General features: G+C 35.7%; 1 protein-coding gene across 1 annotated transcript in view; it reads left to right on the top strand.

Moving 5' to 3' along the window:
• ZNF385D (zinc finger protein 385D) overlaps positions 1-15,103 on the top strand; it is a gene marked incomplete at both ends in the record, with an annotated part of 433,722 nt that overhangs the window by 355,285 nt on the left and 63,334 nt on the right. The window contains one exon of the mRNA XM_082015332.1: positions 14,022-14,184. Within this exon, the coding sequence (XP_081871458.1) occupies positions 14,022-14,184 (163 nt within the window). The remainder of the gene's footprint in view (positions 1-14,021; positions 14,185-15,103) is intronic.

Raw genomic sequence — 15,103 nt, forward strand, 5'->3', positions numbered from 1 at the left:
AAGCCAGTTGTCCTGAGCTTGGCCTGAGTTGTCGTATTCCTCTGTAAATGGCTTTGCAACAGTCCTGCAAGCTGTCAGATGTTAACACACTGCACGTGACAGTTGTGCATCTATCCTGACAGCCTTTGAAATCTCGTTTGGAGAAAGTGGCTTCTCAAAGTTCGCTGTCACCAAGAGGGCTCTGGATAGTACCTGAGATCCTACTCTCATCCATTCCTTGGGGTACAGTCATAAAGCTGTACCGTTGAAAATTCTTATTACTTGGTAAATGTGTGCATCATTAAGTGGTGATCATTTCTGCAGTTTATGATTTGGCTGGTGGAGTAAGTGGCACCCAGGGGCACTTCAGCCACAGCTGGGAGTGGAGGCCTCACAAGGCTCTGAGGAGAATGGCGCGTATGGGCACAGGAGTGACATGGTTCCAGCCATTAGGGACACCATGAACTCTGAAAGCCACGAAAATGCCCTGGGAAACTTAACTTTCGCAGGCAAGTTAGTTTGTCTCAGGTAGACTTACATGACTCACTGTCAATATTTATCATAATATGAGAGATCATAGCAACCTACACCTGAAAGTACTTGCTTTTACAACCACAACGTTTGCTGTCTGCTATTACCCTTCCATACCCATTGTTTGCACTTGCACTGTTAATGTTCTTTTAAGGTGAGTTCCTTAGTTTTTTGGTCTAAGATTCATTCATGTTAGAATAACTATTGTTCTTGAAATGATTTATAGTGTAAAACACTGTATTTGGGAGATAAATTGGGTTAGTTATTTTTATTACATTTTGGTTGTATTTTTATTATGGGATGAAATTTGGCTCCAGGATCAAAAATAGGAAATTACTCTAAAATGGAAAGATAGTCAAAGAGATTCAGTCAAGACTGAGGGTTCTAAGGGTTATCTGCCTTCTTTTGATGTTTTATTCCCTAGATATCATTATGTAGTGTTTCTGAGATATGCTGTGGCTTTATATCTGTCCATAAACTGCTGCACAGATTATTTGCAACCCGGTTAAAAAAGCAGGACAACAGTGTATATCTCTCTGACAAAAATGTGAGTCTTTGTTAGCTTTACAGCTGGATGTCTGCTGGACATATATATATATCAAGTGTACTCAACACAGGAAACCTTTCTATATAATACTTCTGATGAGATGACAGGTTGCCTGTGGTGTGCATGTAGACATACACGCATACCTCCCTTTCGCAAACAGGTTTGCTGTAATAGAAAAGAAACATGAAAATATTCCTATGCAGATCATGCAAATGCTGTGGTTGTCTCTAGCAGTGTTAACTAGAAACTGGTAAAGAAAGAGCAGAGGAACAAACCGAGTCATCTTCATTTGAATGAATGAAAATTTTCATTTTGTCAATATTTTGTAGAGTGTATGTATGTATGACATACAAGTAGCAGCTGAGTATGAGTACATAACACTAACCAAAATGATGCAGTTACCCAAACAAATGCTATAGTAAGGGTCGACAAGTAGAATATTCCAAATTGCATATAACACATTTTTGTGGTGAAAGCATGGCTTTTTTTTTGCTCAACTGATGTGATTCTGTGATGCTGTACATTTTGTTTTGTTGGCTCAGTCAAAGACCAGGTGGAGCATCGCACTTGCTTTCAATTGCCAGTCCAGGGTGAAATAAATGTCAAAGTTCTGTTGACTTAAGTGATGCCAGGATTTCACCCACACAATCTAAACTTAACACGCTTGCTTTCTTTTTTTTCTCTCCATAAGGAAGTCCTTGCAATTTCCAAAGGGCAATGAAAAGACCATGGTTCATTGTTTCTAGATTTTGGTGCATAATGAATTCATAGGAGTGAATATTGAAACAGTTGTAAAGCTCCTGCCAAAATGTCATTCCTTTATAAAAAAAAAATAGCAGTATATTAGCTATGCTCAAAAAATAACTTCCAAATCAACATGGAAGAAGTTGATCCATAATACGCATGTTAGGAAGGTAGCAGAATACGTTCAGGATTTGAATAAATGAACTAAAAAGGTTCTTCTTTTGCAACAGGGCTTCTAGAGTAGTTTGCTAACTTCTTATCATGGGTGATTCCAACATAGATTTCAATGGAGCTTGGACTATTGAAGCAAAGAGCTCATTCTTGAAGATCTGTTGTTGTTTTTAACACATTGAATTAGCTCATTACTGCTGAATATGTACTGGAAAATAGCATCTGTTTACACTGCAATAATATAAAAATTACTTACCAGTAACAAAATAAGGAGCAATTTTCAAAAGCTAGTCGTATTTGTGCACTTATCGGCAAAAGTAAATTGTTAATACATACCCAAGGGAAAAAGCACTTAATGGTTTATGCAATTTAATAGTAGTGTTAAGCATAATATAGTAAAGAAATTTTTTTTAGTATTCAGTTTTAAAAGTCATAAGAATATGAACATAAAAAGCATAGCTGTCCCATATTGCTGCTTCACCTGTACTTAGTGATGGTTGAAGTCCAGAAAGCATCCTGAAGCTCATTGTGCCCAAATCAGTGTCAAACTGTCTGTACATCCCATATGTACACCACCAGCTTAGAAACCTACTAGGAGATTTCCTTAGTGAGAATTCTGTCTTCATTTAGCTTGAAGTTCTCAGTAGGACGTCCTCCATCATGTAAGTTTGGGGTGCTGCAAAGCATACTGAGGCATACTGAGAATTATCACAGCAGTGAGACATCATAGGTGTAAACTGAGAGCTATTAACAATTTCAGTTCATCATTGGAGGTGAAGTTAAAGATTCTTTTTAATTTCATTCAAAGAGGATTAAGAAATCTCTACAACTTTTTACAGAAACCAGTTTTCCACATGTGATTTTTCTAGGGACCAGTGTAGACATGTTAGCTTTTCCTTCGCCCTGATGGGTCTCTTTGTGCTGTATTTCATGACCCACGTGCAGACTTTTTCAGGAGATCCTTTTTTACCATAAATGCTATGTGCAAACTTGCAGTGTTTCTCCCCTGACATTTTCTTTTTCTTCAGCTGTCTGGAGAGGAATGCTTTGTTCTGAGCTCGCATCTCAATACAAAACTTTGAAAGGGGCTTCAGTCTGTTATTTAAGAACAATATACTTTTATACATCTGCTTGTGGAAATGGCAACTCTTTGAAAGGGTTGAAGGAAGAGGAATCTTAAATATTCTTTGTTATCCGTTGAGGTATTTTAATACCTCATTAGTTCTGATAGTATGATCTCTTTTTGGTTAGTGATGTCATCAAGTGTCTGTGGCTAAAATTTTGTGAAAGGGAAACAGAAAGAAAAAGCCTTTCATTTCACACAAGTGTGAATTGAGTCAGCATTTCTTCAGGTGTTAAGGTCATGTCTGTAAGGTTAAATTAACCTTCTCTTATTAGATAGACTACAGTGCTTCTTAATCACTTCAGGAGCATTCCAACAATTGGTGGACATGGATAAAGAACTGTTAAATGTTACTGACTTAATTGTACTAATTTACATATATCATATCTCTGTAATTTTTAATTCTGAGATATGAGAAGTTTGGGGGTTTTTTTTCGTTTCATTTGAGTTACAGTTACCATACATTGATGAGAATCGGCACTGAGCAATAACAAAAGGAAGACCAGCATAAAAACAATAAAGAGCAATAAATGAACGTAAATATATTAATAAATATTATGAATAGGTGTGAAGGGCTTGCCTGGTCCAAAGGGTTTGGAGTCTCAGCATTAAATTTCAGTACCATTTGGAAATTTTACTCTTTCAATAATCTCTGCCCAAACAAAATTAAAACATGATGTCTTAGGTTTTAAAATCAGAAGAGGCTCTTATACCTGCCTATTTTATCCTTTTTTATATTACAAACCATACAATTTCATATAGCTGTTTCAGTTTTGAACCCGATAACCTGTGCTTGACTAAAGGAGATGAGAAACATAAAAACCAATATGACTGAACCTGAAATATAGAGCATCTCTTAGGCACTTGTCCTGTAACACTACAACATATTAAAATTTCAGAGTTGATTTCAGAAGAGTTACTCTTTACCCAGTAAGGTATGTAGAATTGCAACCAGTTTCTTGTAGCTTCAGCAAGTATTTGGTTTTGGTCAATGGAAAAAATAGATTTTCAGATTTCAGTATAATGCGAAGTAGAGGGAACAAAGGCTTGTCGGAAGGAGACAAAATGTAACTGCAGTGTAAACAGTAAGTAACGTGAGAACATTCTCATTAAGTTTTGTGTACGGCTTTGTATCCCCAACCATGGCTTCTTACACAGAACCTAACAAATAACTTAAAGGAGTGAAAGATGCTGATGTGTCAGCTTTGTACGGGAAGATATTGTTGCCTGTTCTGAACTGATGATAGTAAAACAACTTGTGATAGTAAATAACCCCCATTTTTCAGTCTGTGCAACTTTTGGAATGACTTAATCTATCCACATGTAAGTATTGCTTTAAGAACAAACAATTGATTTTATAACTAACTTGCATCACAACTAGGTCTGAGTGCACTATGCATACCTAAAGGAAGTTATTCAAAGTACTAAAGCTCTGACCCTGCAATAGTTAGTAGCTGGTGGTAGTAGGTGGTGCTGGCAAACCTTGTAGGTATACATAGCATCTCGTGGACTTCACTGAGACTCTGAATGTGTTCAGAGTCACCGAATAATGTTTGAAAGCAAGGCAAAAGGAACAAAATTATCTAAAGGAATAAATATAACTGTATGGTAGACTGACTGATCTTCAAGTTTTCCTATGCCTCACAAACCTTTGTTGCTTCTAGATATTTTGATTGTTTTTCTCAAAATATTTTCTTACTGGCTAATCTATGGTATGCCACTTAGGCATTTAATTTCTATTAATATTTGTTCCTTATATAAAACATAATTTGCTTTTTTTTAAAGTAGGAAATAGCATTTATTAATTTTACTTTGTTTCTTCCTCTCTCTTTTTCATGTAACGTATATTTCCTCCCAAAGAGAGAAGTCCTGTGATAAAACCTACAATAGGACTTTTTAAGCAAACCACTGGCATAGGACTTTTTAGAGATACAAAATTTGTCTAAATGAGCCAGGAACTAGTGGTCTGAGAGTTCTTTTATTCCAAGAAAACACACTGTCTCTCCATAGATGTTTCTGCACCTGGAAGGCTTGGATTCCTCTTGGAATATGATGAGAATGAAAGAATATGTAAAGTCCTCCGTCTTAGTCCTAGTCTTAAATTATCAATCTTCGTGCAGCTGTGAAAAGTTTTCACAGTGGAAAAGTTCACATAATATTTTACATATACTTACAGCCTTCTACAAGAAGACTGGAGATTTAACCTGGGAAGCACCTAACTACAACCAAGTCCACATAAAACAGAGCCGGAATCAGGAAATTTGGAGGATTTATGTTTCTTATTTGTGGGTTTTGAACTCCTACTTATGAGTAAGAGCTGATCTAAAGGACACAGGAAAGATTTATACTAAAATGACTATTGAAATATAAATTGAAAATCCAAAATAAAAAAATTGTGTAACTGTATATTTGAGTAAAAGAATCAGAAAGTTGAATCAACATTTTTCTGATGACAAAGTTGAAATTTGGAAAACTTCTAACAGCTGTGGTATTAAAACCAGTAACTCCAACAAAAGTATTAAGACTGTGCTTAAGAGCACAGTGAAAATATCTCTTTGTGAAAATGTGCTGTTTGTGGTTTTGTACATATACAAAACCTTTTGTACATATAAGTTGTGTTAACTTGTTTGTCATTTCAAATATAAAGTTCAAATAGTACTGAATTAATAGGATTTAAATATGCATTTTTAAGCTTTTCCTTTTTCTGTAAATATCTTCTAGTATATTTGTGTCTCACCACTATTCTTCCCTGATGCTTTGATTCAGTCAAGTAAATCTGAAACTCAGAATTCAATGAGATTGCTATTATGAATGTAAACAGACAAAAATGGTTTCCTTGACAACAAAAACCAGGTAAAAACACTCAGACGAGCTGCATTAAACCCACCCACTCAATTTTCTTTAGTTACCAGTTCACAAGCTGGATGCAGGGGGAATCAAGTGTTTTATGCTCCGTTAGTATGAAGTTTCCAAATGAACTGAGTCTCTGGGCAGATAAGTGTACGTGTACACCCTTGAATCCCGTAGGATGTTGTGAACTGTGACAAACTGAGATTCAAAAAGGTGTTGGCTACATATCCACCACTGTCATTCCTTTTCAGATGACACCAGAAAAGACTGAACTTTTCAACTCTATTCAGAAAATTACTGTCTTTAAAGCAGTTATTTTAAATTCAACAGCATATGCTGTTTTTACGTAAACATTGTTTGTGTACGTGAACACTGAATTACATTTACATTATCAAACTCATTGTTAAGTAAATCCCAACCATATTGAACTTATTTGCTTTGTTGTTTCATTGATAGCTTCCACTTTTAGGATTGCCATTATTGACATATTATTCAAAAGGTGTTAATCAACACAATGAATAAAAGATGTGTGGGTGTGTCTACTTCTAATGGAGGGAAGCTAGGGTACATTAGTACAAAATTATAATGGCATATATCACTCGCTCAAGTTCTTAGTTCCAAATATGTCAGTTCCAAATTAAAAACTGGCAGCATATATGTTATATTTACTAAGCTGACCTAATACATGGTTTATTTTATCACATGCATAGCGCATAACAGATTCTTCTATCTCATTGTAAAATTAATCTGAGATTAATCACTTGGTTAATCTGAATTTAAAAAAATGAAACAAATTTAATATTCTCTTGAAACTCTGACAACAATAAGAACTACCATGGGGGAAATAAATTATGCTGCCAATTTATACAGTAAAGAGGAGATTAAATGTTAAAAGTTAATTTCATTTATTATACCACTTTTCAAAAGAGCATGTTTCACCTCCTCATCAAAAGAGCTCCCCAAAAAGCCACCATTATTAGTATGGAAGTCAGTGTGTGAAAACATCAAGAGACCAGAACTTGATAATCTTATCAAAACTAGTTTAAAACTGTTCTGCCTTAACAATAAAAAGGATAAAATAGATGGTAAGGCAAATAATCTGTGTATTGAATTTCAACATGCAATGAGGCTTTGTTGTGCTGCGTGAAATACTGGTGTCCTTAAAAGTAAAATGCCAGGTATAGGAAGAGATTGATTACTTGAGCTGTCTTCCCTGAGTTGTCTTCCCTTCAGTATATGTATTTTGACACTGTGTATAACTACTTGGAATGCAGTGTAAAGTGTGTTATATCTAGGCAGTTTTTTGTATCTTTCTTAGATAGTTTCAGGTAATGCTACACTCAGTGGCAGCCTACCGTACAAGCAGATGCATGGTCATAAAGATACTGTGTTATGGGACAAGCAATATTAAGTAGGGAATTTTGACCTTCTGCATCTGACCAAGGTAAAATAGCTTTTCCTTTCCATAATTAAAATATTTGATTTTACTATAAGAATGGGGTCGATGCCAATCTCTCACAATGTGATGCAGACTCTTGCTAGGTGCAGTCTCTCACTATTATATAAATGGCTCTGGAAGGAGCCCAAGCACAGGGAGTGGGTTGTAGCAGCTTTATTAATGCAAAAGAGTTAGTGAGCTCAGAAAGCACCCATTCACTCTGATCCTTGAGTCTCAGGGTACATTCATGAGTGTATTCAATAAATGCTTTGTGAAGGAGAAGAAGAACAGAAAGTTTTTCTTTCCATGGAAAGAGAAAATTAAATACTTGGGAATTAACATGCTGGGACGTTTATTTTACTCTGCCATAATAATGGAGAAATGTTTTCTTTTCTACAGAAAGGTCCTTTGTGGTACTTGTTCTGTTATTGTGTATCTGCCTCTAGCGAATGGGGCAAATTGATCAGTCAGTGTAGGGGGCAAAAGCCTTCTTTCAGAGCATATCTGAAAGAAGTCATGTTACACACATCCTTGTGTTTTATACCAGGGTTACATCTGAATGCATGATGTAATTAGACCTCTGGCTCTGTATTATAGAGTGATCTTGATGATAGAGTGCACAAAAAATTGAAATGACACAATTCAGAAGATAAAGGTAAGCTTAGCAGAAGGAAGAAATGACAACAGGCAACATTTATCTACACTATAATTGACTGCAGATTGAGTTTGTTTGTATCAGGCAGAAATTAGGATACTCTTCTTGTTCAGTATGAAACATGTCATCGTGTTGACATCACCTTTAAAAATTACATTATATGTCTTCACTTAATCTTCTATTCTGCAAAGACTTGCGCAGGTGCTTAGCTTGCTTGTGTCTTGTACTGTGAGTCTGTGAAGCTCTACTGAAGTCCATGGAGTTCCTCTGTTTTCTAGAAAGTAAGCAGAGGACTTGTGAGTAGTCCTGAATTTCCTGTGTGTACTCGCTGGGCAAACAAAACAGTAGGCCTCGTAAGAAATTATTTTTGAAAATGTAAAATGGCCTCAAATAAAAGTTTACCTACCAGATAGAGTAAATACATCTCAGTGCAAAAGACTGTACAGTCCTCTTCTTGTTTTATCAGGTGTGTCTCACAGTAAATGTCCTGCCGTAGGCAGAACCAACCATTGGGCATCTCAAGGCTGTTAGAGCTTCTCTTTGTAAACTTCTCCAGTTTGCTTACTGGAGAAGCTCCATAGACATCAGCTCAGGTTGTGTAAGTAGCACATACCTAGTAGTATACAGATCTCTCAACTGCATACTGCAACCTTCCCTCATCACTGACTGGCCAGACTTTGGAGTCATTACAAAAAATATGATGCGTGTTCCAAAAATAAAAAGGTCTTTTGATTTTATCACTTTCTTGTGTGCTTAGAGCAGCTGCAAAATTATATTTGAAGTACTTACTGACATCCCGACTTTAGGAAAATATTTTGTACTCAGAGATTAAAACAATGTGTAACATAGGCATCTCACAAAGGATTTCCCTCACTTCACCAAGGACAGAAGACCTTTTGACTTATGCAGTTGTGTATTATTGCTTTCCATGTGCGCCGGTATTAGTTTGAACTGGGAAACTCATTCTTTGTTTTTAGGAGCTTTTTACTCTGGAGAATCCTGACATTGGTTGCTAATCTGTTAGCCAAAATTGCTACTACTGTACGGGGAATAACAGCACAGGTGATGGTAGCATCCAGTAGCTGGTAAAAACAAAGACATGACATGATCTACTGAAATCTCAGGTAGACAAAAAGGACTTTTCAGCACTCTCAGCCCTTGTTTGGGGCTTTCTAAGGGTGCAGACAGACTGCAGCCTTGCTACTAATTGGTCAGATGACAGCATGGAGCAGAGCACTCTTCACAATGGACATCTTTCAAAATGTGTTGCGAAATGAGAAAGACATAATGCAGGACAGTTGGATTGAATTTTTGTGAGGAATAATCAGTGGAATATATTTACTATTTAAAAAAAAAAAACTTTTCTTTGAGCTGGCTTTTATTATGAAGCTATTGCCTAGAAGGAATGACTGCGGCAGGAAAACAATCTGAAAGATTGGTAAGATGAGGTGGACCAGGAGGGATATGAAAAGGATAGAAGATGCAGTACTGCTAAGGTGAAAACTCTCTGAGAATACGAGGAGACCCTTTTTTGTCTCAATGCACAAAATTAAGCACATTGTTTTTGTTGGTCCAACGCCTAAAGAACGTAAATGAGAATACATATGATTCACTGAAGTATGTTGTCAGGCAGACAAATGTATTTTGAAGACTTCCATGTAGATATGATGACTGTAATTTTAAGAAAATACTGTCTGGATTGTTTAAAATATTTCAACTTTCTCATCATGTTTTACACATTGTGATTTGCTTGGTAATATGATGTTCTTGTAATTGTGGTACCATATTGCACTTCAACAAAGAAACTACATCTGAGTTTTGACATTATGGTTGTTATTTCTAACTACTCACACCTGCGTATAGAATTTTTTATTCTTTTATGGTATACGGATATCTGTGTGTTTATAGCATATGTATAATAAATGATTATACAGACAAATATGGGTTTTTTTAATTCTAAAAATTTGGGAAGGTTACAAAACGTAAGGATTAGAAAAGTTCCTAATTATTCAAGATAGATACATCAAACCAGAGGAAATCATTTGTTTTGCAAAAGAGATGCTTAAACTGACTTCTACTGCTTAAATAGGTAGGACTTGATTACAAATAACCTTGAAAAGTGATTTGCTATTTAGACATCTTGCCATTTCCTTGAAGTAATTCCCATAGACCAAAATTTGTCTACATGTAATTTGCAGGATCAGAGACCTCAAAATTTAGGTATGGATCCTTGAGTTTTCAACTTCAGATACAAAGTAATATTCTACCTTTTACGTTCCTGTTGACCTCTTTTTCAAGAATGGTCATAGTTTCTTAAAGTTCGCTATAATGTTGCACCAGCAATATTTGAGATATTTCTTATGCTTCATCACTGACTGGGTCACATGTTAGCTGACAGTGACTTGTCTTCACAGTTAATGGGTAAATTCTGTGTATCAAACATGGAAAGTATGATGTGGGAAGCAACTTGGAAACTATGATGAAAGAAGAAAGTAAGCTCGCTCTTAAGGTACTCTTCTAATGTGTTCTTTTGTAATCATAAAAAGAAATAGAATTTAATATTAGAGGGTTTTTAGGATAGCTGGTTGACTATGATTATGAAGTGTTCTGTATAAGAGGGAATTTTTCCTTTAGGATTGTCCTGAATCTCTTTCATTTGAGAGAATATCTGATTTTAGGTCAAATAGTTGTTTCTCAAAGGGGACTGGCTTCCATCAAGAAGAGCAATTATAAAAGTCAGTACCCGTTTACAAAACATGGAAAGGGAAATCCATCCTTGATTCCCATTGGCTTCTGTAGATGTAGGGTTTCACCTTTAACGTCTGCTCATAACTCATCTAAGCACAACTTCTAGCACAACTTGGTAAGTTTATATATAAACATGTGTATATTATCTTCTTGGTTTTTGTAACTGTTGAACTCTGAAGTGTTCCAGAAGTAGACCCCCTTTCTCAGCTTTCTGAAGGGGTGTAGTCTCTTCACTCAGTTAAGCATCATGGTTGGCACCAAAAAGTAGGACTAACATCTTTCACCAACAAGTAGGACTAACTTATTATTTCACTGTTCTGCGCTCTCTCAGTATTTCTTAATTCTGCATGAAAATTGGGAAGAATGGCATTTTATGATCTTATTTTTGCATTTAATGTACAAGTAAATACCATTTAAGTAATGAGTTTTATAAGCTACAAGTGAATGCCGTTTAAGCAGTGAGGATTATTTTAGTTCTCTTACGGCTGCAAGAAATGATTCAGTGAAGGACCATATTTTATGTTGCTGTGCTAAAAAATATTTGTGGATATTTTTCCATTTCCTACATCTTACTCTTGCAAGGAAAGATAATGACAGACTTCCTTTTTTTAGGGTTTGAGTTCAGTTGTAAAAGTTAAGCATAAGCTAATTTGGAGCTGGTTAAATGCTTAGGAGCAATCTGTCTGCTCTCACATAGAACTACCATTAACGTGCCAGCTACAGTTATACTGAAATAAGCTCAGATGGCTTCATGTCCCCACAGAGGATGGAGATTTAGACTTTGAAATAAAAAAGACATAAAGATCTTCTTTAAGTAGGGGCTGGGTAAACTGGCAGCACTCTCTGGGAAGTGAGTAATGGACAACTCTGCATAGCAGCCACTGTACTTGTGAATGTGAGCAATGTGTTTCTGCTTTGGAGCAATTTCACTGATATATTTTAGAACACTGAAAAGGTCACTAATTTCTACATAGGCTCTCATTGGATATTTCTTATGCATCCAACACTGTGCTTGAGTTGAGGTTTGTGGAGCTGTAGCTGTGAGAATTTGGAGGGAAGAGAGCTATGCATGCAGCAGACATAAACTTGGGGTACTCCACCAACAATTCTCTGAAGAAAGTTGAACTATGTATCAAACTAGTATCAACATTCATAATTCAGTATTAAGAATGATGCTCTGACTACCTTTCTGATATGTGACAAATGACACTATTAGTTAGAGAAAACAAGTGCAGTCAGAATCTGGAGCTGACTGATAATTAAATTTGACTAGAAACTGTAAAAATAATTGACATAATAGCAACATGAGGGTGTACTGTATAATGTAATTTTTAATGTATCATTATAACTTGACACTGGTCTTTTAGTTTAACAATAATTAACATCCCTTGACTGTTTGTATTTGGCTTGCAGTATGTCTCAATGTTATGTGTTGGGAATTGTAAAAGGTGCATGACTGTGCTGTTTCTGTTCAAGTTGTTTCTAATTATTAACTTCACTGTCCAGTGTTCTTTCAATAAGGGTACCTGATACAATATTTACATTATTTTAGGTATAGAGAAACTGGCTTTTCAACCAAACTGAATGATGCATCTCAATATACAACAATACACAGGAAGAATGTATGCATGTGTGTATATCTATGCATGTATACACATACATATATATGTGTTTATTGGCTTAGACGAGGTCTCTTGCTTCTTTCCTACTTACCTTGAGCTTGTCAAATCTCAGGCATCTGGAAGGAATTATGACTTTTCACAAAAGCTGAAAGTCATAAATCTCGAGATTAATTAATATACACTTTTGTTGTGATATTCACTAGAACTTCCTCTCTCCCCAAAATTTAGCACATTAAATAAAGGTCTAATGACTAATAGATGCCAGATAATACAGGATTCTTCTACCTGCATGAGTGGCTTAGTGAGTGGAGTGACTGTGTCATTTTATCCCTTTGATCCTTTGAGTTTGTAGCCACTAAATTACATGCGTGATTTTTTCTTCCGATTCCACAATAGAAAGCATTTACCTTTCTTTTATGTTCTAAGTATCTGCTCTTGTTTCATGCCAGAAACAAAATACTGACCTTTGTGGGTCCTTGGGCTGGCCAGCAGATTTGCTTTTCATTTGTTCAATTCTGTAGTAGCTAAATTTGACTATTTTTCTAGATTCCTAATAATTTCTCTTTGAAGTAAGAAAAGAGTTGCTTTCAATAAAGTTTGAAGTTTAGCAATAAAAATATAAGGAATTTTTCAGGTTGTTAACTTATTAACTGGAAGACTGTCTTTCATATAAGAGTTTAAATAGCTGGAGAAGAAATAAACTCTGAATATTCATACTAATTCCAGTGTGTTTTGTATAAGGTTCAAATACTATTCTTAAAATATAATTGCAACATGAATTAAATGAAGACAAGTTGATATTAACTCTTAGAGTCATAAAGATACTTTCAGTATAATATATAAATCTTAATAGCAATGTGCATACAAATCTATTTTAGCTTAACAATATCAAGTAGCCAAAATACATTTGGGACTGTGACAGGATTTGTGTGATTTTTCTCCAGGGTGCTCCTGGCTTTGAATTTCAAACAGTACCTTTTGTAGCAAGGGGACAAAAGTAAACCTTTTTTCTTAAGAAAGCCAACTAACTGCGTGTCTGCCTCACATTCATTTAAATCTTTGGTGATGGGCTTTGAAGAGAGTGTTTTATGTTTTGCTTTCGTTTGGGCTTTGGTTTTGGTTTGGGTTTTTTTTTGTTTGGTTGTTTTTTTTTGCTGTCAGTCTTTGCTGAGAAGTTCCTGATACCACTGTTAATAGTAAACTGTTCTTTGAAGGAAGCTTTGGCAAAATCTCCTGTTTGAAATAGAAACTGGAAAAGTGCAAAAGCTACTAGGAGGAGAGTGCCTCCCTCCCTGTTGCCTGAGAATTCTTTTTTTTTATGCAAGCGCAAAAAAAGTCTTGATTAATGGTAGCATGGTAGACTAAAACAACCTTATTTTGGTCTGAAAGTAATATACTGCTATACAGTAATATACTGTATGTATTGAATTGGGATTGAGTATTTTTTCCATTGTTTTCCACGCATCATTCTAAATATAATTTTCTGTTTGGTCACTACTTGGATAATGTGAACGGTACCCATTATTGAAAGGTAGTCTGTATTTGTACTAATACAGAGAATGCCAGTTTAGAAATGAGCCTGATTGCATGGTTCATTTTGTTCTCCTTTGTAGAGCCAGGCTGCGGCCCACTACAAAGGCACTAAACATGCCAAGAAGCTCAAAGCACTGGAAGCCATGAAAAATAAGCAGAAATCTGTTACTACCAAGGACAGCGCAAAGACTACCTTCACTTCCATCACTACCAATACCATCAATACCAGCTCTGACAAAACAGGTTAAGCAACAATCTTTGTTGGTTTTGTTTGGGTTTTTTTCTTGTTTAATTCCATGTCTGTTTGGTTATGTGCTTGCCACATTGATCCATGCTCGATCCATCTTTCTGTGTGATATTGATTTCTTTTAGTCCTTTCAATAGGCTGGTGAGAGTATGATAGTCATGTAACCGATTTCTTTTAGTGAAAAGAGGCTTGTCATTTTTTTAGGACAGAATGCAGTAGTCATGACTTGATTAATTTTTATAGTGGCTAAGCTATTATGTATCAACTGATCTAAACCTCCTAGTCTATATGCAGTATCTCTCTCTAAATAATTACATATGGCACATTTCTTTTAACTACAAACAATGTTGCAAATTGCACTACTTGTGTCTAGAAGCCTCTTACAAAAGCATTGTTAGTAAAAACCTAATTTTCATAAACTTCAAACATTGCATTATTTTTTTAAAATTACTATTGCATGGTTTTGAGCTGGAAAATAGCTGTATAACCTCTGTTCCACACAATCAGGTAAGTGCTATTGATGCCAATTATTCTGCTTAAATGGGTCTTCAGACTGAAATAATATCCTTTAAACTATTGTGTGGGTAAAAGGTACTCCTTTGAAAATAAAATCTATGTGAGTATTTGGTAAAGTCAACAGGATTTGATTAAGCTCACATTTTAAGTATGTGGCTATTGTACCAGAAATTTTGAAGGAAGGTTGTATGTTCACTGAAGGGTAGTCTAGTATCTCACAAGGTATGACTTGCTCTTGTGTATGAAGGGACACAGTTTGCATATATAGTCTAATCAGCCCTCCTCCCCCAAACAAGCCAAACCTAGACATGGCAAAAAAGGCAAAGCTGTGAAAAAGCAGAGACCTTTCTACAGATGCTGAAAACTGATCATTTTGAACCACTTCTGGTGCAGCAAGTT

Source organism: Phaethon aethereus, assembly GCF_964289735.1.
Source record: "Phaethon aethereus genome assembly, chromosome: 2".
Taxonomy (NCBI): Eukaryota; Metazoa; Chordata; class Aves; order Phaethontiformes; family Phaethontidae; genus Phaethon; species Phaethon aethereus.